This window comes from Salmo trutta, chromosome 17 (assembly GCF_901001165.1).
Source record: "Salmo trutta chromosome 17, fSalTru1.1, whole genome shotgun sequence".
Lineage (NCBI taxonomy): Eukaryota > Metazoa > Chordata > Actinopteri > Salmoniformes > Salmonidae > Salmo > Salmo trutta.
Window position 1 is genome coordinate 16,139,884 of NC_042973.1, and position 23,395 is coordinate 16,163,278.

Genomic DNA, 23,395 nt, shown 5'->3' on the forward strand with positions numbered 1-23,395 from the left:
CCTCCCTCCCTCCCTCTAGATGCTGGGTGAGTCACACATGAACACCCTCTCTCTCTCCCACCCTCCCTCCGTCCCTCCCTCTAGATGCTGGGTGAGTCACACATGAACACACTCTCTCCCTCCCTCTAGATGCTGGGTGAGTCACACATGAACACCCTCTCTCCCTCCCTCTAGATGCTGGGTGAGTCACACATGAACACCCTCTCTCACCCTCCCTCCCTCGAGATGCTGGGTGAGTCACACATGAACACCCTCTCCCTCTAGATGCTGGGTGAGTCACACATGAACACCCTCTCCCTCTCCCTCTAGATGCTGGGTGAGTCACACATGAACACCCTCTCTCTCTCCCTCTAGATGCTGGGTGAGTCACACATGAACACCCTCTCTCTCTCCCTCTAGATGCTGGGTGAGTCACACATGAACACCCTCCCTCCCTCCCGATGCCGGGTGAGTCAAACATGAACTCCCTCTCTCCCTCTCCCTCTCTCCCTCTCCCTCTAGATGCTGGGTGAGTCACACATGAACACCCTCCCTCCCTCCCTCTAGATGCTGGGTGAGTCACACATGAACACCCTCTCTCTCTCCCACCCTCCCTCCGTCCCTCCCTCTAGATGCTGGGTGAGTCACACATGAACACCATCTCTCTCTCTCCCTCCCTCCCTCCCTCTCTCTAGATGCTGAGTGAGTCACACATGAACACCCTCCCTCCCTCCCTCGAGATGCTGGGTGAGTGACACATGAACACCCTCTCTCTCTCCCTCCCTCCCTCCCTCTAGATGCTGGGTGAGTCACACATGAACACCCTCTCTCCCTCCCTCCCTCTAGATGCTGGGTGAGTCAAACATGAACACCCTCTCCCTCTAGATGCTGGGTGAGTCACACATGAACACCCTCTCCCTCTAGATGCTGGGTGAGTCACACATGAACACCCTCTCTCTCTCTCCCTCCCTCCCTCTAGATGCTGGGTGAGTCACACATGAACACCCTCTCCCTCTAGATGCTGGGTTAGTCACACATGAACAGCCTCTCTCTCTCCCTCCCTCTAGATGCTGGGTGAGTGACACATGAACACCCTCTCTCTCTCTCTCTCTCTCTCTCCCTCCCTCTAGATGCTGGGTGGGTCACACATGAACACCCCCTCTCTCTCTCTCTCTCTCTCCCTCCCTCTAGATGCTGGGTGAGTCACACATGAACACCCTCTCTCTCTCTCCCTCCCTCCCTCTAGATGCTGGGTGAGTCACACATGAACACCCTCTCCCTCTAGATGCTGGGTGAGTCACACATGAACACCCTCTCCCTCCAGATGCTGGGTGAGTCACACATGAACACCCTCTCTCTCTCTCTCTAACTCCCTCTAGATGCTGGGTGGGTCACACATCAACACCCCCTCTCTCTCTCCCTCCCTCTAGATGCTGGGTGAGTCACACATGAACACCCTCTCCCTCTCCCTCCCTCCCTCTAGATGCTGGGTGAGTCACACATGAACACCCTCCCTCCCTCTAGATGCTGGGTGAGTCACACATGAACACTCTCCCTCCCTCCCTCCCTCCCTCTAGATGCCGGGTGAGTCACACATGAACACCCTCTCTCTCTCTCCCTCCCTCCCTCTAGATGCTGGGTGAGTCACACATGAACACCCTCTCCCTCTAGATGCTGGGTGAGTCACACATGAACACCCTCTCCCTCTAGATGCTGGGTGAGTCACACATGAACACCCTCTCCCTCTCCCTCCCTCTAGATGCTGGGTGAGTGACACATGAACACCCTCTCTCTCTCCCTCTAGATGCAGGGTGAGTCACACATGAACACCCTCTCTCCCTCCCTCTAGATGCTGGGTGAGTCACACATGAACACCCTCTCCCTCTAGATGCTGGGTGAGTCACACATGAACACCCACCCCCTCTCCCTCTAGATGCTGGGTGAGTCACACATGAACACCCTCTCTCTCTCCCTCTCTCCCTCCCTCCCTCCCTCCCTCTAGATGCTGGGTGAGTCACACATGAACACCCTCTCTCCCTCCCTCTAGATGCTGGGTGAGTCACACATGAACACCCTCTCTAACTCCCTCTAGATGCTGGGTGAGTCACACATGAACACCCTCTCTCACCCTCCCTCCCTCGAGATGCTGGGTGAGTCACACATGAACACCCTCTCCCTCTAGATGCTGGGTGAGTCACACATGAACACCCTCTCCCTCTCCCTCTAGATGCTGGGTGAGTCACACATGAACACCCTCTCTCTCTCCCTCTAGATGCTGGGTGAGTCACATGAACACCCTCTCTCTCTCCCTCCCTCCCTCCCTCTAGATGCTGGGTGAGTGACACATGAACACCCTCTCTCTCTCCCTCTAGATGCTGGGTGAGTCACACATGAACACCCTCCCTCCCTCTAGATGCTGGGTGAGTCACACATGAACACTCTCCCTCCCTCCCTCCCTCCCTCCCTCCCTCTAGATGCTGGGTGAGTCACACATGAACACCCTCTCTCTCTCCCACCCTCCCTCCGTCCCTCCCTCTAGATGCTGGGTGAGTCACACATGAACACACTCTCTCCCTCCCTCTAGATGCTGGGTGAGTCACACATGAACACCCTCTCTCCCTCCCTCTAGATGCTGGGTGAGTCACACATGAACACCCTCTCTCACCCTCCCTCCCTCGAGATGCTGGGTGAGTCACACATGAACACCCTCTCCCTCTAGATGCTGGGTGAGTCACACATGAACACCCTCTCCCTCTCCCTCTAGATGCTGGGTGAGTCACACATGAACACCCTCTCTCTCTCCCTCTAGATGCTGGGTGAGTCACACATGAACACCCTCTCTCTCTCCCTCTAGATGCTGGGTGAGTCACACATGAACACCCTCCCTCCCTCCCGATGCCGGGTGAGTCAAACATGAACTCCCTCTCTCCCTCTCCCTCTCTCCCTCTCCCTCTAGATGCTGGGTGAGTCACACATGAACACCCTCCCTCCCTCCCTCTAGATGCTGGGTGAGTCACACATGAACACCCTCTCTCTCTCCCACCCTCCCTCCGTCCCTCCCTCTAGATGCTGGGTGAGTCACACATGAACACCATCTCTCTCTCTCCCTCCCTCCCTCCCTCTCTCTAGATGCTGAGTGAGTCACACATGAACACCCTCCCTCCCTCCCTCGAGATGCTGGGTGAGTGACACATGAAACACCCTCTCTCTCTCCCTCCCTCCCTCCCTCTAGATGCTGGGTGAGTCACACATGAACACCCTCTCTCCCTCCCTCCCTCTAGATGCTGGGTGAGTCAAACATGAACACCCTCTCCCTCTAGATGCTGGGTGAGTCACACATGAACACCCTCTCCCTCTAGATGCTGGGTGAGTCACACATGAACACCCTCTCTCTCTCTCCCTCCCTCCCTCTAGATGCTGGGTGAGTCACACATGAACACCCTCTCCCTCTAGATGCTGGGTTAGTCACACATGAACAGCCCCTCTCTCTCTCCCTCCCTCTAGATGCTGGGTGAGTGACACATGAACACCCTCTCTCTCTCTCTCTCTCTCTCTCTCCCTCCCTCTAGATGCTGGGTGGGTCACACATGAACACCCCCTCTCTCTCTCTCTCTCTCTCTCCCTCCCTCTAGATGCTGGGTGAGTCACACATGAACACCCTCTCTCTCTCTCCCTCCCTCCCTCTAGATGCTGGGTGAGTCACACATGAACACCCTCTCCCTCTAGATGCTGGGTGAGTCACACATGAACACCCTCTCCCTCCAGATGCTGGGTGAGTCACACATGAACACCCTCTCTCTCTCTCTCTAACTCCCTCTAGATGCTGGGTGGGTCACACATCAACACCCCCTCTCTCTCTCCCTCCCTCTAGATGCTGGGTGAGTCACACATGAACACCCTCTCCCTCTCCCTCCCTCCCTCTAGATGCTGGGTGAGTCACACATGAACACCCTCCCTCCCTCTAGATGCTGGGTGAGTCACACATGAACACTCTCCCTCCCTCCCTCCCTCCCTCTAGATGCCGGGTGAGTCACACATGAACACCCTCTCTCTCTCTCCCTCCCTCCCTCTAGATGCTGGGTGAGTCACACATGAACACCCTCTCCCTCTAGATGCTGGGTGAGTCACACATGAACACCCTCTCCCTCTAGATGCTGGGTGAGTCACACATGAACACCCTCTCCCTCTCCCTCCCTCTAGATGCTGGGTGAGTGACACATGAACACCCTCTCTCTCTCTCTCTCTCTCTCCCTCCCTCTAGATGCTGGGTGGGTCACACATGAACACCCCCTCTCTCTCTCTCTCCCTCCCTCTAGATGCTGGGTGAGTCACACATGAACACCCTCTCTCTCTCCCTCCCTCCCTCTAGATGCTGGGTGAGTCACACATGAACACCCTCTCCCTCTAGATGCTGGGTGAGTCACACATGAACACCCTCTCCCTCCAGATGCTGGGTGAGTCACACATGAACACCCTCTCTCTCTCCCTCCCTCTAGATGCTGGGTGAGTGACACATGAACACCCTCTCTCTCTCTCCCTCTCTCTAACTCCCTCTAGATGCTGGGTGGGTCACACATCAACACCCCCTCTCTCTCTCCCTCCATCTAGATGCCGGGTGAGTCACACATGAATACCCTCTCTCTCTCCCTCCCTCCCTCCCTCTAGATGCTGGGTGAGTCACACATGAACACCCTCCCTCCCTCTAGATGCTGGGTGAGTCACACATGAACACCCTCTCTCTCTCTCTCTCTCTCTCTCTCTCTCCCTCCCTCTAGATGCTGGGTGAGTCACACATGAACACCCTCTCTCTCTCCCTCTAGATGCTGGGTGAGTCACACATGAACACCCTCTCTCTCTCCCACCCTCCCTCCCTCCCTCTAGATGCTGGGTGAGTCACACATGAACACCCTCCCTCCCTCCCTCTAGATGCTGGGTGAGTGACACATGAACACCCTCTCTCTCTCCCTCCCTCTAGATGCTGGGTGAGTCACACATGAACACCCTCTCTCTCTCCCTCCCTTCCTCTAGATGCTGGGTGAGTCACACATGAACACCCTCTCTCCCTCCCTCCCTCCCTCCCTCTAGATGCTGGGTGAGTCACACATGAACACCCTCTCCCTCTAGATGCTGGGTGAGTCACACATGAACACCCTCTCCCTCTCCCTCTAGATGCTGGGTGAGTCACACATGAACACCCTCTCTCTCTCCCTCCCTCCCTCCCTCTAGATGCTGGGTGAGTGACACATGAACACCCTCTCTCCCTCCCTCTAGATGCTGGGTGAGTCACACATGAACACCCTCTCTCCCTCCCTCTAGATGCTGGGTGACTCACACATGAACACCCTCTCTCCCTCCCTCTAGATGCTGGGTGACTCACACATGAACACCCTCTCTCCCTCTCCCTCCCTCCCTCTAGATGCTGGGTGAGTCACACATGAACACCCTCTCCCTCTAGATGCTGGGTGAGTCACACATGAACACCCTCTCTCTCTCCCTCCCTCCCTCTCTCTAGATGCTGGGTGAGTGACACATGAACACCCTCTCTCTCTCCCTCTAGATGCTGGGAGAGTCACACATGAACACCCCCTCTCTCTCTCTCTCTCCCTCCCTCTAGATGCTGGGTGAGTCACACATGAACACCCTCTCTCTCTCTCTCCCTCCCTCTAGATGCTGGGTGAGTGACACATGAACACCCTCTCTCTCTCTCTCTCTCCCTCCCTCCCTCCCTCCCTATAGATGCTGGGTGAGTCACACATGAACACCCTCTCTCTCTCCCTCCCTCCCTCCCTCCCTCTAGATGCTGGGTGAGTGACACATGAACACCCTCTCTCTCTCCCTCTAGATGCTGGGTGAGTCCCACATGAACACCCTCTCTCTCTCCCTCCCTCTAGATGCTGGGTGAGTCACACATGAACACCCTCTCTCTCTCTCTCCCTCTAGATGCTGGGAGAGTCACACATGAACACCCTCTCTCTCTCTCCCTCTAGATGCTGGGTGAGTCACACATGAACACCCCCCCTCTCTCTCTCTCTCTCTCTCTCCCTCCCTCTAGATGCTGGGTGAGTCACACATGAACACCCTCTCTCTCTCTCTCTCTCCCTCCCTCTAGATGCTGGGTGAGTGACACATGAACACCCTCTCTCTCTCTCTCTCTCTCTCTCTCCCTCCCTCTAGATGCTGGGTGAGTCACACGAACACCCTCTCTCTCCCTCTCTCCCTCCCTCTCTCTAGATGCTGGGTGAGTCACACATGAACACTCTCCCTCCCTCCCTCCCTCCCTCTAGATGCTGGGTGAGTCACACGAACACCCTCTCTCTCCCTCTCTCCCTCCCTCTCTCTAGATGCTGGGTGAGTCAAACACCCTCCCTCCCTCCCTCTAGATGCTGGGTGAGTCACACATGAACACTCTCCCTCCCTCCCTCCCTCCCTCTAGATGCTGGGTGAGTCACACATGAACACTCTCCCTCCCTCCCTCCCTCCCTCCCTACCTCTAGATGCTGGGTGAGTCACACGAACACCCTCTCTCTCTCCCTCCCTCCCTCTAGATGCTGGGTGAGTCACACATGAACACCCTCTCTCTCTCTCTCCCCCTCTAGATGCTGGGTGAGTCACACATGAACACCCTCTCTCTCCCTCATTTACATTTAAGTCATTTAGCAGACGCTCTTATCCAGAGCGACTTACAAATTATAATTCCTCCCTCCCTCTAGATGCTGGGTGAGTCACACATGAACACCCTCTCTCTCTCCCTCCCTCCCTCTAGATGTTGGGTGAGTCACACATGAACACCCTCTCTCCCTCCCTCCCTCTAGATGCTGGGTGAGTCACACATGAACACCCTCTCTCTCTCCCTCCCTCCCTCCCTCTAGATGCTGGGTGAGTCACACATGAACACCCTCTCTCTCTCCCTCCCTCCCTCTAGATGCTGGGTGAGTCACACATGAACACCCTCTCTCTCTCCCTCCCTCCCTCTAGATGTTGGGTGAGTCACACATGAACACCCTCCCTCCCTCTCTCTAGATGCTGGGTGAGTGACACATGAACACCCTCTCTCTCTCCCTCCCTCCCTCCCTCTAGATGCTGGGTGAGTCACACATGAACACCCTCTCTCTCTCCCTCCCTCCCTCCCTCCCTCTAGATGCTGGGTGAGTCACACATGAACACCCTCTCTCCCTCCCTCCCTCCCTCTAGATGCTGGGTGAGTCACACATGGGGAACAGAAGGCCAGCTCTGAGCAGACTGACACCCAACAGGGCTATTAGAAAGTGTTGTCAGGGCTTTGTGAGGTGACTGGGCATTGGAAGTCTGGGCGTCTAAGGTGACAGAGAGGCTGCTGTGGCCTGCAGTGGTATAACAGTATCTGCTTTCAACCGTGAAGTCTAGCACTGGGGGATGGGGTAATGAATCTACCGTAGGAAGGGCAGGGTTAAGTGTAATAGAGTAACAATATACATTTTGCGGGTATCAGTACCACCTTTGAGTGACTTCGCTAATGCACCAAAACCAAGCATTCCTATGGGGTGAATTTAACCTCAACACATCACATCGCTCAAACCATCATGGCCTTCCACTCTGTACAAGGTGTTTGGTATAAGTTACCTGTACTCCTGCTGGTTGCTGGTGAGCCCCGCGCTGTGCTCTGAGTGGACGGTGGAACAGGTCACCTCCCGGTCCTCCAGGCCCCTGTGGGGTGTGTGTGTGTGTGTGTGTGTGTGTGTGTGTGTGTGAATGAAAGAAGGGAAACGAGGCCTCCATTAGAACATTTGCTTAGACACGCATTACACAAACCATTTGGAAAATATCCAGGTCACTGGCTAGAATAATAGTCTGTTAAATTGCTTACGTTAATACTTCAAAATTTTGGACCTCGTCGTTCCAGTAGTACTTTGTGCTATGGAGTGTAAAATAGCGAATCTGAAGGGAGAAAAAAATAAGAATGTTATCAAAAATAACTTTGATTTGTGCTTTTCCCCCCATTTCATTGACCATAAAGGTGTATACTTTTGAGCGTAAGCGTATGTGAGAAAGAAACCGGTAAAGAAAGTAAAAAAGACAGACGTGTGTTATTGTGTGTGCCATCGCGTGTTATTACCTGAGTGGGTTGGTACTCTGCGTACTTCCTGATTAACTCCTGGGTGAAGCCGTCCGAGGGGTGGGGGGAGTGTCCATTGGCCATGGGGGCAGTGGTCTGGGTCTCCAGGCTGTCAAAGGGGTCCCTTCCGGGGGCCAGCATCACACGCACCTTGGCCAGGAACCAGCGCTTAAAGTCATCCTGAGACACACACACACCATCAGCAGTGACAGGTTCTCTGGTATTCACGTATTTGGACAGTGAAGCTAAATTTCCTTTGTATGTGAAGAGCCTATGATTCAGTGAAGGACAGTTAGATTTTGATGCATTATACGTGTTTGTACAGGTGGTGCAAAAAGTCAGATTGACACCTTCAACTTCTCTCATATCCTACAGTAGGAAGGAACATTAATATGATTGATAAGTATTTAATGGTGACGTGTGTCCTGAAAGTGGCCATTGTGATTACCATGGAAGTTTCGATACTAATTGTTTACGTCACATTTTTTGTTGAATGTTGGCTGTATTTCATGAACCTACACAAATCCATAGTGTCAGGAAATCCTTATAAACTTTTGCTCATGGGCGTGGAGAGGTGTGGTTATTAAAGATTTCCCAGTAACACATGACTTATGTTTTAATAAGACAACACTTAATTAAGGCCTAATAAATGGCTAATAAGATACTTATAAATACGCTAACGAACTACAAATTGGTGGCTGATACGTCTACTTTAAAATGAAGTGGTATGAAAACATTGATTGGTTGCCGCCGTGGTGAGGAGGACATTGACTTACGGTGGATTGGAGCAGCACCACTTCGGCCTCTCTGACGGTGGTCCGGGTGCAGGTGGCCTTCACACACCACTCTGGCATCCAGTAGAGCAGCAGCAGGAGGAAACCCCCTGTACACAGCACCCCCAGGCTCACCACTGCCACACGCCACCGACACACACGGTACCCCTGGAGCTCCTAGCGGGGGCCAGGGGGGACGGTTAAAACGGCAGTTCATATGGGGTCATCAGGGGAGTTTGAGTCAAGTTAACATGAGTTCGTGTCCCATTTGATTTGAATAAACTATTAGGCGTTGGCATACGTGCAATTCAGAGCGAGAGAGAGAGCAGGAAAGAAAGAGCGTGAGAGAACGGGAAAGAAAGAGTGCAGGAGGGAAAAGAACGAGGAAGTAAAATAAGGAAACACACCATCTCATCCTCCTCATCCTTATTCACGATCTTCAGTTCTTCCTTCTCCATTCTGCAGATAAGTCACCAAGCCCACAGAGCACAGCTTCATTGAAACAAGAACACAATGACACCACTAAATGAGAATGTGAGTCTTCCCCAGTACGAGAGGAAAAGTATATCCCAGAGTATGTGTCCAACCCAGTGCATACCAGAACATGAAATCAACCACACCACTAGTGTAGTGACTGAAACCAGAACCATATACACACACAGATGAATGAATTGAAATGAATGAACTAGAATAGACCGGAGAGGGCTGGGATATTTGGGAGCGAACATTAGGGCTGGGAATTGCCAGGGATCTCACGATACGATATTATCACGATTCTTAGGTGCCAATACAATATGTATTTGATACTGAAATGTTATTGCAATTTGATGTTCCAAACATATTACTCACTATTAGGGTTGCACATTTTGGGGAATATTCAGAGGAATATTCAGAGGTGGAAACTTTCCGTGGGAATTAACGGGAATATATTAATATTAATATCATTTAAAAATGTAGATTTTTTTTTGCATTGGATATATTTACATTATCATATGGAGACAAACATAAACTGTTTACCGTACCATAAATAGACATAATTGCAAATGATTAAATCCTTCCAATAGAAATGCAAAAACAACATAGTTAAGAACTGAACTTTAACTAAATGAGTTGACTCTTCACATGGGATGATTCCACTGAACAACAAAAAAAAGGGAATATTGAATGATCCCCAATGATCCATTGCATCTCCCAAAAACATTATCAACATACATCTGTAAAACTAATTATCTGTAGATGGAATTGTATTTGGGGAAACATTTTTTTCTTCTAATCTTTACAGGAAAATGCCACGGGCACGATCTGATGTGTGGAGACACTTCACTGCAGCTAATGTAGAAGGAAAAGCTGTGTACGTTTTGCAAATACTGTGCCAAATCATGTGTGATGAATGCAACAAAGATGCAGATCATCTGGCCAAGTGCATAAAGTTCCCTCAGCACTCACAACAAGAATCCTCTGACAAACATCCCTCTACTTCTATTCAAGGTGAAAATGATGAATCAGACCCCTTATCGATAGCAACAGCTCAAGGTCTTCCTGGAATCAGAAGTTTTTTTGACTCAATGGAGGAACGTAGTCAGAAATGCTGATGAATGTCTTGCTCGAGCTGTGTATTGCAACTGGTTCACCTCTGATGCTCACAGGCAATGTGTATTGAAAGAGATTTCTGAATGTTCTTTGCCCAGCATACACCCCTCCAACCAGACATGCTTTATCTACTAATTTGCTGGATGCAGAGTTCAACAGAGTTCAAGTGAAGATCAAGCAAATCATAGAGAAAGCAGACTGTTTTGCTATCATCTTTGATGGGCGGTTGAATGTTCATGGGCAAGGAATAATTAACTACATCATCTCCACCCCTCAACCAGTATTCTACAAGAGCACAGACACAAGGGACAACAGACACACCGGTCTCTACATTGCAGATGAGCTGAAGGCAGTCAATGACCTTGGACCACAGAAGGTATTTGCACTGGTGACAGACAATGCTGTGAACACGAAGGCTGCTTGGTCTAAAGTGGAAGAGTCCTACCCTCACATCACACCCATTGACTGTGCTGCTCATGCATTGAATCTGCTCCTCAAGGACATCATGGCACTGAAAACAATGGATACACTCTACAAGAGAGCCAAGGACATGATTAGGTATGTGAAGGGTCATCAAGTTATAGCAGCAATCTACCTCACCAAGCAAAGTGAGAAGAATAAGAGCACCACATTGAAGCTTCCCAGCAACACCTGTTGGGGTGGTGGTATCATCATGTTTGTCAGTCTCCTGGAGGGGAAGGAGTCTCTCCAAGAAATGGTCATATCAGTCTCCCGACATGGACAGCCCCATCAAGAGGATCCTCCTGGATGACATATTTTGGGAGAGAGTGGTAAGCAGCCTGAAACTCCTGAAACCTATAGCAGTAGCCATTGCATGGATTGGGGGAGACCATGCTATCCTGTCTGATGTTCAGACTGTGCTTGCAGATGTAGGAGAAGAAATCCGTACTGCCCTGCCTACTTCACTGTTGCTCCAAGCAGAGGAAACTGCAGTTCTGAAATGCATCAAAAAGCGTGAAGACCTCTGCCTGAAGCCCATACACTCCACAGCGTACATGTTGGACCCCAAGTATGCTGGCAAGAGCATCCTGTCTGGTGTAGAGATCAACAAGGCCTATGGTGTCATCACTACCGTGTCTCGCCCCCTTGGCCTGGATGAGGGCAAGGTTCTTGGCAGTCTGGCAAAGTACACTTCCAAGCAAGGGCTTTGGGATGGAGATGCGATATGGCAGTCGTGTCAACATATCTCATCAGCCACCTGGTGGAAGGGACTTTGTGGATCTGAGGCTCTTTCCCCTGTTGCCTCCATCATCTTCCAAATCCCACCAACATCAGCCGCCTCAGAGCGCAACTGGTCCTTGTTTGGGAACGGGATAGGCGTCCCGCTAGCGGGACAACTTCCAGTGAAACTGGAGGACTTGCAATTCAAATAAATAATCATAAAAATTATGGATATTAAACATTTAGGTACATAAGTGTAATATTGGCTGAAAGCTTAAATTCTTGTTAATCTAACTGCACTGTCCGATTTACAGTAGCTATTACAGCGAAAACATTCTATGCGATTGTTTGAGGACGGCGCCCCACATCAAAATATTTTTACACCAGCACAGGTTTCATACATTCATAAATAACGATTAAATATTCACTTACTTTTTGAAAATTTTCCTCTGATTTGTCATGCAAAGGGTCCCAGCTATAACACGTCGTGTTGTTATGTTTGAAAATCTTCCTCTGATTTGTCATGCAAAGGGTCCCAGCTATAACACGTCGTGTTGTTATGTTAGATAAAATCCTTCTTTATATCCCAAATTGGCACCATCAATTTGAGTAATCCACTCGTTCAACATGCAGAGAAAGGAATCCGAAAATCTACCCCTAAACTTTGTTTCAATAAGTCAAAATACGTTTCTATTTACTCCTCAGATACCGTAAAATGTAATCAAACGATAATATTTCTTATGGAAAGTAGTATGTTCAATAGGAAACCGATTTTAGCAGGTGCATCCTGTCTTCATGGTGCGCGCAAACACGAATATCCAAGACTGTGTCCCTGTACTAAAACTGACTTCTTATTTGTTTTCAATATGACCTTTTACTTGCCTTTCTAAGAGGATTCTCTCTCTCAAAAAAATGTTCTCCTACCATATCTATTGTTATATTCTCCTACATTATTTTAACATTTCTACAAACTTCTAAGTGTTTTCTTTCCAATGGCACCAATTATATGCATATCTTGGCATCAGGGCCTGAGCAACAGGCAGTGTACTTGGGGCACGTCATTCAGACCAAAATTTTGAAAAAAGGGGCCTAGCCCTAAGAAGTCAATTTAAAGGCAATGCTACCAAATACTAATTGAGTGTACGTAAACTTCTGACCCACTGGGAATGTGATGAAAGAAATAAAAGCTGAAATAAATCATTCTCTCTATTATTCTGACATTTCACATTCTTAAAATAAAGTGGTGATCCTAACTGACCTAAAACAGGGATTTTTACTAGGATTAAATGTCAGGAATTGTGAAAAACTGAGTTTAAATGTATTTGGCTAAGGTGAATGTAAACTTCCGACTTAACTGTACATACATTCTAAGTGATTTCAATGGGTCTTTCTCCCTTCTGGTTGTTTTATACTGTTCAATTCAATTTCAACCTAAAATAATTTTCAGCATTCCCTGCACTCATTTGAGATCATTTCCACACTGCCACGTAGGGCTGCACAATATGGGCAAACAATCTAAGCCTTATTTTTTAACAAATGTTGCAATTGCGATTTGACTTGTGATTTAGAGCAAAACACTTGGGTGAACTGTTGGAATCATGGAAATAGAATGATTATTCTAATTCTATAGTTAGAATACAGTGGTGGGCACTTTGAATACAGTGTTTGACATGAAAGCAAATAAATGCCAGGGGAGTTTTTGTGACAAGGCAGGAACCAAAGTGTTGACAAGTGTTTCCTAGGGGACCCTATAATCTTTGGCTACATTGAATGTTTCCTCTTAGCTACTTCATGTAGCTAACATATTCTTGCTTCACTTATGCCTCTGATTTAGAAGATGCTGTTGCTCAAAAAACATTCAGATGTACAGTACCAGTCAAAAGTTTGGACACCTACTCACTCATTCAAGGGTTTTTCTTTATTTTTACTATTTTCTACATTGCACAATAATAGTGGAGACATCAAAACTATGAAATAACACATATGGAATCATGCAGTAACCAACAAGTGTTAAACAAATCTAAATATATTTGAGATTCCAAGCATCAATACCTGTATATCGTAAAATACGGTATACCGCCCAGCCCTAGTCTCACATTCTAAAATGAAGCAGTGTTGCACAGGAACACTCTTATTCTTCTTTCCAAACTAAACTAAGCAACAAAAATGTTTTTCCCTTTTTCAGGACCCTGTCTTTCAAAGATAATTCGTAAAAATCCAAATAACTTCACAGATCTTCATTGTAAAGGGTTTAAACACTGTTTCCCATGCTTGTTCAATGAACCATGAACAATTAATGAACATGCACCTGTGGAACGGTGGTTAAGATACTAACAGCTTTCAGACGGTAGACAATTAAGGTCACATTTATGAAAACTTAGGACACTAGAGAAGCCTACTGACTCTGAAAAACACCCAAAGAAAGATGCCCAGGGTCCCTGCTCATCTGCGTGAACATGCCTTAGGCATGCTATAAGGAGACATGAGGACTGCAGATGTGGCCAGGGCAATAAATTGCAATGTCTAAGACAACGCTACCATGCCTAAGACAACACCTAAGACAACGCTACAGGGAGACAGGACGGACAGCTGAACGTCCTCGCAGTGGCAGACCACATGTAACAACACATGCACAGGATCGGTACATCCGAACATCACACCAGCGGGACAGGTACAGGGTGGAAACAACAACTGCCCAAGTTACACCAGGAACGCACAATCCCTCCATCAGTGCTCAGACTGTCTGCAATAGTCAGAGGCTGGACTGAGGGCTGTTGTAAGGCAGGTCCTCACCAGGCGACATCACCGGCAACAACGTTGCCTATGGGCATAAACCCACCTTTGCTGGACCAGACAGGACTGGCAAAAAGTGCTCTTCACTAACGAGTTGCGGTTTTGTCTCACCTGGGTGATGGTCGGATTCGCATTTGTCGTCGAAGGAATGAGCGTTACATCGAGGCCCATACTCTGGAGCGGGATCGATTTTGAGGTGGAGGGTTCGTCATGGTCTGGGGCGGTGTGTCATAGCATCGTCGGACTGAGCAATCTCAACGCTGTGCGTTACAGGGAAGACATCCTCCTCCCTCATGTGGTAGCCTTCCTGTAGGCTCATCCTGACATGACCCTCCAGCATGACAATGCTACCAGCCATACTGCTTGTTCTGTGTGTGATTTCCTGCAAGACAGGAATGTCAGTGTTCTGCCATGGCCAGTGAAGAGTCCGGATCTCAATCCCATTGAGCCCGTCTGGGACCTGTTGGATTTGGGACCTGTTGGCTAGGGTCATTCCCCCCAGAAATGTCCGGAAACTTGCAGGTGCCTTGACAAATGTATTGAAAATAAACAAATTACATTTTCTTAAGCATTCAGACCCTTAGTACTTTGTTGATGCACCTTTGGCAGCGATTACAGCCTCGAGTCTTCTTGGGTATGACATTACAAGCTTGTCACACCTGTATTCGGGGCGTTTCTCCCGATACTCTCTGCAGATCCTCTCAAGATCTGTCAGGTTGGATGGGGAGCGTCACTGCACAGCTATTTTCAAGTCTCCAGATATATTAGATCGGGTTCAAGTCTGGGCTCTGGCTGGGCCACTCAAGGAGATTCAGAAACTTGTCTCGAAGCCACTCCTACATTGTCTTGGCTGTGTGCTTAGGGTCATTGTCCTTTTGCAAGGTGAACCTTCGTCCCAGTCTGAGGTCCTGAGCGCTCTGGATCAGAATTTCATCAAGGATCACGCTTTACTTTGCTCCGTTCATCTTTCCCTCAATCCTGACTAGTCTCCCAGTCCCTGCCGCTGAAAAACACGCCCACATCATGATGCTGCCACCACCATGCTTCACCGTAGGGATGGTGCCAGATTTCCTCCAGAAGTGATGCTTGGTATTCAGTCCAAAGAGTTCAATCTTGGTTTCATCAGACCAGAGAAACTTGTTTCTCATGGTATGAGAGTCCTTTAGGTGCTTTTTGGCAAATTCCTAGTGGGCTGTCATGTGCCTTATACTGAGGAGTGGGTTCTGTCTGGCCACTACCATAAAGGCCTGATTGGTGGAGTGCTGCAGAGATGGTTGTCCTTCTAGAAGGTTCTCCCATCTCCACAGAGGAGCTCTGTCAGAGTGACCATCAGGTTCATGGTCACCTCCCTGACCAAGGCCCTTCTACCCCGATTGCTCAATTTGGCTGGGCGGCCAGCTCTAGGAAGAGTCTTGCTGGTTCCAAACTTCTTCCATTTAAGAATGATGGAGGCCCCCATGTTTTTGGGGACCTTCAATGCTGCAGAAATGTTTTGGCACCCTTCCCCAGATCTGTGCTTTGACACAATCCTGTCTTGGAGTTCTACAGACAATTCCTTTGACCTCATGGCTTGGTTTTTGCTCTGACATTCACTGTCAACTGTGGGACCTTATAGACAGGTGTGTGTGCGCGCGCCTTTTCAAATCATGTCCAATCAATGTATTTGACCATAGGTGGACTCCAATCAAGTTATAGTAACATCAAGGATGATCAATGGGAACGGGTGTCGGAGCTCAATTTTGAGTCTCACAGCGAACGATCTGAATACTTATGTAAATAAGGCATTTATGTTTTTTCAGTTGTAATAAATTTGCAAAAATTATAAAAACCTGCTTTTGCTTTCTCCTTATGGGGTATTGTGTGTAGATTGATGAGGGGGAAAAAATATGTAATCCATTTTAGAATAAGGCTGTAACGTAGGAAAATGTGGAAAGAGGGAAGGGGTCTGAATACTTTCCGAATGCACTGTATATCGCCGAGGTCATATCTGACTGAGGCATACAAGGGGGTGCTGTATAGTACCTCTCAAAAACAAAGTTGTCAAATCATTATGGTGTCTGCTGCAATGCACTAAACATTCAGATACCGAACACATATTTTAAAGAGTGCAATGATAAGTGTTATTTTTGTTTTGACAGGAATATGAATCCAGTGAAGTCTCAAACTGAAACTTACAAAATGGTCTTCAAAATGGGTCCTCATGTTTTCAGTCTAAAGTCTCTGACACCATACTTTTTGTGATGTTCTTCTTCAGGTCAAACTTTTCAAAGTTCCTTACCACTTGTGCTAACCGCCAGTTGACCTTTAGTATCCCTTGAGTGTGTTTATACATGGTGACAGTATAGAGAAAGGGATCAGTGCCTTTGATAGATGTGTTTAATAGTTACACTCTCCTGTCTGTCTCCCAGGGGTCCAGGTTGCTGTCGTGAGAGCGATCTCCATAGGGGCGTCGTTACCTTTAGAGCACGGGTAACAACGCCTCGATCTCTCTGTCGCAGCGCTCTAGTGTCTGTCATTCTGTCTGGCCATTCAGGCTCTCTGTGTAAACCTGTCTGACCATTGAGACTTTAGTTATGTCACTGAGTTCTTCTGTTTGTACAACTGCCACCCACTCACACACCCTCTCCGAAGTTATGTTTAACCAGACTTGCCAAAGGAGCTTTAAAGGGTAGGTAGCATAAATGTGAAATATGTATTTGAATTAGTATACACATCAAAAGACCCAATGCAAAGTTACACCTCACTTTTCTATTTTGAGTTATAACATAAAACCCATCAGTTTGGCGTAAAATGTTTTTGCGGCATGTGATGTAATATGAGGACCCGGCAAGCCAGCCTATTCCCTGTAACGTAAACTCAAACAGAAATAACTTCAAATTAGGGCTGACCCCATTGGTCGACTGGTCGATTGTTTGGTCGACCGAGATTTCTTTAGTCGAGCAGTATCAAAAAATAAATAATTCTGTACAAGACACCTGTCTGATTCACGCCTGTCTGAGTGGACTGATCCATTGTGGAGGCCGTGGGGATGGCACAGTCCATCAGTCTAAGACGTGTTACTGAAATTGTATATGGTTATATTATGTAAGAACAATGGTGCAACACATTTTATAACAAATGCACGCGTTGAATAGTGGTCGCTGTCTGTGGTTCTGAAACACATCAGTGCGCTGTTAAATTGCACCTTTTCCTAGACCATGTTGCTTTGTGCATAATAGCAAAGTTAACCAGCAGATTGCTGTTTAAAACAATGCGGAGGCAGCAGCGGCTTTGGGAGATGAGAAAACAGCCTTTGCCTTAATTGTCTAAGAAAAGTGACGAGGAAACCCCAACTTAATTAGGTCTATAATCAATAGCCTAACGGTTGAATGTGCCTGGTTTTATAAATCATCCATATATATCTACAGAAATAAAACAGATCCTGCTTCATTAGCCCTATAGTCTGCTAATGTTAAGTTAGCACTGCATGAGTCAGCCAGTTGCTATCAACACCGAGCTTACAGCTACTGTACATTTAAAGTAAACCAAAGTTTTGGAAAAGCATAATGCCATCTAACCAGTTATCAAATAAGGTTCCCTGTATATGCTGTTATCTTAGCCATCAAGCCAGATAGTTATTTTAGCCTGCTAACTAACCTAGTTAGTCAACCACCACGTTCGACATAGCTAAGTAGTAAGCCAGAGAACAACAGCGACGAGTCTAGTATAGGAAGAAACCCACCGAACACAAAAAGCCCGCAGATATAAAGTAGACAGAGCGGAGAATTATCGATTAGCGGCTGAGTTGGCTGCCATAGGGAGAGGATGTTTAACCGGTCAGGGAAGAGTCAACAGGCACCAGGCAGATAGAAATGAAACAGTCAGCTACTGAAGCGTACTAGTACTAAGCCAAGGTTGAAAAACTCTGGTTGACGGAGATCATGCGCCCCCGCATGTGTGTGGAATCTGATTGGTGGGTTATAGCTCACCACTGCCAACACTAGAACTGCATGGCTTGTGACTAACATTAGCCAGCTCGAGCTTACTAATGCAGAGTAGATTGTGGGTAGTTTAGAACATATCTGCAAATAAGCTATTAATAATGTAAAAAAATGAACATGAGTGCCTTCTGAAAGTATTCATACCCCTTGATTTATTCCATATTTTGTTACAGCTTGAATTCAAAATGAATGGAATAGATTTTTTTCTTATCCATTTACATACCACCCCTTAAAATATTTTTACTGAAGTATTTACACCCCTTTGCTATGACACTCCAAATTGAGCTGATGCATCTAATTTCCTTTGATCATCCTTGAGATGTCACTACAATGTGATTGGAGTCCACCTGTGGCCAATACAATTGTTTGAACATGATTTAGAAACACCTGTCTCTATATTCAGTCCCACATTTGACCTATATCTTGGAAAGGTTATACAACTATTTCTAGAGTATTGAAAGTTTCCAAGAGCACAGTGGTCTCCATCATTGAGAAATTGAAAAGATATGGAACAACCCAGACTCTGCCTAGAGCTGGTCATCCGACCAAACTGAGTAACCAGGCAAGAAGGACCTTGGTCAGGGAGGTGACCAAGAACCCAATGACCACTCTGACAGAACTACAGAGTTCCATGGCTGAGATGGGAGAACCTGCCAGAAGGACAAGTCTACAGCACTTCACCAATCTGAGCTTTATGGGAGAGTGGCCAGACGGAAGCCAATCCTGAGAAAAAGGGACATGGCAGCATGCCTGGAGTTTGCAAAAAGACACTTGAAAGACAGCATAAGGCAAAATATTCTGGAACTCTTTGGCCTGAATGCAAAGCGCTATGTCTGGAGAGAACCAGGCACCGCTCATCACCCGTCTAACACCATCCCTACTGTGAAGCATGGTGGTGGCATGCTGGAGGAATGCTTTTCAGTGGCAGTGACTGGGAGACTGGTAAGGATAGGGGGAACAATGAATGGAGCCAAATGCAGGCAAATCCTTGATCAGAACCTGCTTCAGAGTTCAAACGACCTTGGAAGGTTAATCTGCGCCCCAGTCTAACAGGACAATGACCCCAAGCATACAGCCAAAGCATCGCTGGAATGGCTTCAGAACAAGAATGTGAAAGACATTGAGTGGCCCAGCCAAAGCCCAGAGTTGAATCCCATCAAAAATCTGTGGAAAGACTTGAAGATTGCTGTTCACCGCCGCTCCCCATCAAACTTAACAGAGCTTGAAAAAATCCCCAAATTCAGATGTGCAAAGCTGATACACATGCCCAAGACGACTCAAAGCTGTTATCGCCGCCAAAGATGCTTCTGTAAAGTATTGACTCGGGTTTGAATACTTATGTAAATTAGACTTCTATATTTTCAATAAAAGTGCAAAAATGTCGAAACGTTTTCACTTTGTCATTATTGGGTATTGTGTGTAGGTAGGTGGGTGAGAAAATACATCTATTTAATCCATTTTTAATTCATATCTGTAACAAAACAACATCTGGAATAAGTCAAGGGGGTATGAGTACTTTCTGAAGGCACTGTATAGGAAACCAGATCATGTCTACAACTCAGTTACTAAGTCTTTGACCCCATTGTGTGTTACTTTGATGAGCGAAAACTGATGCTTCCTTCCCTTTAACTGTTCTACTTCTGTTTAGCGGGACTGAAAAGGTGAGGTATTGATGTTTTGGTCACAAGATGAGAAACCTGTTGGATTGATCAGACTGTAGCCAGGACTCTGTTTTACTAGTGCTTAAATATAGATCAAATACTTACCAAGGGTAAGAATGGCTGTATCTGCTCTTTATCCAGATGGATAATCCCCAAGTTATATGGCCGTTAGTAAAAATAATAATAGCAATAATAATAATTATATATAACAAATCCAATGGATGATGCTGCCTCAAATTATCTCAGTGCTCTGCTTTGTGCATTGACTTCAGTGCCAACCATCCAGCAATGTTTAACAATGAATGGCCTCAAAAGTCCCATACGGGTATACTGTCGACACTTGGGGTGTCCAACTAACTTTGCCCTGGGGGCTGCATTTGGTCTTCAATGAGGTCCGGAAGGCCGCACTGGAAATTGGTTATATTTCCTTGCGGTCAAAATTAGCAAAAAATTGTGCTCTATTCATCGTTTTTGGAATTTCCGATGCTCACTAACTGTTTAGCTTTATTTAGATGATTATTAGCGAGCAGGACACAGTCAAGAAACTAAGTCATTTTAAAGTATCTTGAGTTCGTCCACGTCCCCCAAACTACCAGCGGGCCGGCTTGGACCCGCTCTCGGGCTGGATCCATACGTTTGACACCCCTGGTATAAACTGTTATGAAATGCCTACTTGTCTTTAATACACCGCCCATGTCATTTCAACACACTAGAGGGTGACCTGCCCAGTGCCCCGCCGCCTGCCCCGGGATCCTGACCTGCTGTTAAATAGTAGGAAGGGCTTGGTCCCAAGAAAAATATCCCGCTGTGTGCCAGGGGAAGAAAGGGCCAGAGAGCTGGGGGCAGATAAGATCAGGGCTGGGGGCCAGTGGCACAGGCACGTTGCAGAGGGACGGCCCAACACCCAACCCACTGCTCCAGCGCCCGGCCCCGACAGTCAGCCAGGGTCAGTCCCTCTACTGGGCCCCTGTTCTTTTTGCCCCCCCCCCATCTCTTTTCCCTTGCGTCGCTCCATTGTTTATACGATGGCATGTTCTGCCAAGTCTTTTAAAACGCTGCCGGCCGGCCTCCCTCAGGCGTCTTTTTTTTCTTCACCTTTGGGCCTTGAGAAAATACAGTCCCTTGAGAACACAGGCAGTGTCTGCTCAGAGGCCTTGTTGGGGTTGGAATAGTCTCTGTAGCCTGTACCATAGAGTGACCTACACTGTGTATGTGGAAGCAGGAGGCACCTGCTGTGTGCAATGCTTCAATGGGGCTCGACCTATATGTTGCTGCACAACTACGGAACCTGTTTGATGTGTTTTTAGTGGACACCTAATAAAAGTTGAGGCTTTGATGATTATAATAACCACTGGCAGCATTGATGGCCAAAAAGCTTGTCGGTTTCCAATGTTAACTGGCAAGCTTAATCCTGTAAGAGCGACAGAGTTGGAGCCTTTTGTCCTTATGAGTGCTGTGTGTGTGCACAGCCCCCGCTACAGATATACATGAACTCATCGGGATTCTCTCCAGCATGATATGACACCAGCCCAGTGATGATAAAACCCACCCTGTTTATGTTGGGGGTGTGTGTTTAAACGTGTATCTCCCTTGCTAAATCACAGACATGCACAGGCTAGCCTATTTCCTCCCTTAGCCCCCCTCTCAGCAATTAGCCCAGATAAATAATCTGGCCTTCCAGCACCACACTACCGGCACATGTACATGGAGAGGATGGACCTCCCTCTGGGTCAACCAGGCTTGCTATTGTAAAAAATGTATATTTTAAAAGTGTTTTTTTTATTTATATTTTCATTGCTACCCTTTTAAATGTGGGGGCCTTCAACCTTCTGCCGCCATACTCTGGTGGGCATCATGAAGTCTGACGCGGTCATCCATCGGGAAGCCTTCTGTAGTGACTTCCTGGTCCCTTGCTTTGGGCATCGTTCCTATCATGTTGTCAGGATATGCGATAAAACATTCCATGGGATATTCAGTTGGATTTCAGTCTGGGGCTGATATTGGAAGTTTTGATTGAAAGAAGACGATGTAAGGGAATGCAGTCACTTCACGACCAAAATACTGGGGAAGTTTTAGAGTGGAGCAATCATGCCCGTGGGAGGTTAGCTAATTGTTTTGAAACAGACTGTTGCTGCAGACACTACACATATTGTTGATTGAATAGATGTTTATTTAGCCAGCTGCACGTTCTGTAGCGTCTCTTGGTGCATCTCGGATTCCCCTTTTATTGTTGGCTGTACTGGTTTATTCCAACTGCCCGTTGACCTTTTTGACCCTGACATTCCCCTTCAACACCGTCCTCTCTGGTACAGAGGCCTAGGTCAGGTTAAACTCATACAGGTGGCAGGAGCCTTCAAGATCATTGCAGAACACACACACAGAGACTCCTGAGTCATCAGAAGGGTATTACTCAATGCCCCCCATGCCTCTTCTCTCTCCCTCTCAGCTGTCCTACAGGGCTGGCCAGCAGTTGGGAAAGGAGCTTGTCTGTGGGAGTGTTCCATACTGGGTGTCACAGCTGCGCCACTCAGGTGCTCTCAGGTCAACCGGCTGTCTGTGCCTGTAGGACACCGCATAGGCAAGCCCAGTCATACGCAAGCCCACTGTCATACAGTAGGGATACATAGACTGTCGGAGCTGGAAACACGAGCAGTTTGCTACACCCGCAATAACATCTGCTAAACACGTGTATGTGACCAATAAAATTAGATTGGATTTTACTTCGTTTGGCAAACTTGAGTAGGACAGTGTGTTTGCTTGTGATGGGATGGGGAGGGGGGGGAATGATAGTTGCGTATCCCCATGTTATTTTGAACAATATTATATAGATACTTTGACTGCAAGTAGGGTTGCACATTTTGGGGAATATTCAGAGGTGAACACTTTCCGTGGGATTTAACGGGAATATATGCAAATTCATATTAATACCATTTAAAATGTAGATGTTTTTTGCATTGGACATATTTACCATATCATATAGAGACAGAAACATAAAGGTAAAAGGTTTATCATAAGTAGACATAATTGCAAATGATTAAATCCTTCCAACAGAAATGTAAAAAACGATTTCATTACGAATAGAACTTTAATTAAATGAGTTGACTCTTCACATGGGATTATTTCACTGAACAACAAAAGAAAGGGAATATTGAATGATCCCCAATGATCCATCACATCTCCCAAAAACATTATCAACATACATCTGTAAAATTATAGTCTAGAAACTAAAGCTTTGGTTGTCTTCCTCTCAGGGTTCCATGTCTTCACCCCGGACCTCCTCAATGTCCACCTCTTGAACATCAGACTCTTGATGCCTCATCTTCACTGTCACTTTCCAACATTGTT

At 47.3% G+C, this 23,395-nt stretch overlaps 1 protein-coding gene across 6 annotated transcripts in view; it reads right to left on the reverse strand.

The window, feature by feature from the left end:
- LOC115151712 (probable cation-transporting ATPase 13A3) overlaps positions 1-23,395 on the reverse strand; it is a 67,903-nt gene that overhangs the window by 23,469 nt on the left and 21,039 nt on the right. For all 6 annotated transcript variants that reach the window (XM_029695881.1, XM_029695882.1, XM_029695879.1 and 3 more), the window contains 5 exons: positions 9,252-9,336; positions 8,848-9,021; positions 8,072-8,251; positions 7,823-7,893; positions 7,579-7,662 (listed from right to left, as the gene is read on the reverse strand). In XM_029695881.1, coding sequence (XP_029551741.1) covers positions 7,579-7,662; positions 7,823-7,893; positions 8,072-8,251; positions 8,848-9,021; positions 9,252-9,302 — 560 coding nt within the window. In that variant the 5' untranslated portion in view covers positions 9,303-9,336. The remainder of the gene's footprint in view (positions 1-7,578; positions 7,663-7,822; positions 7,894-8,071; positions 8,252-8,847; positions 9,022-9,251; positions 9,337-23,395) is intronic.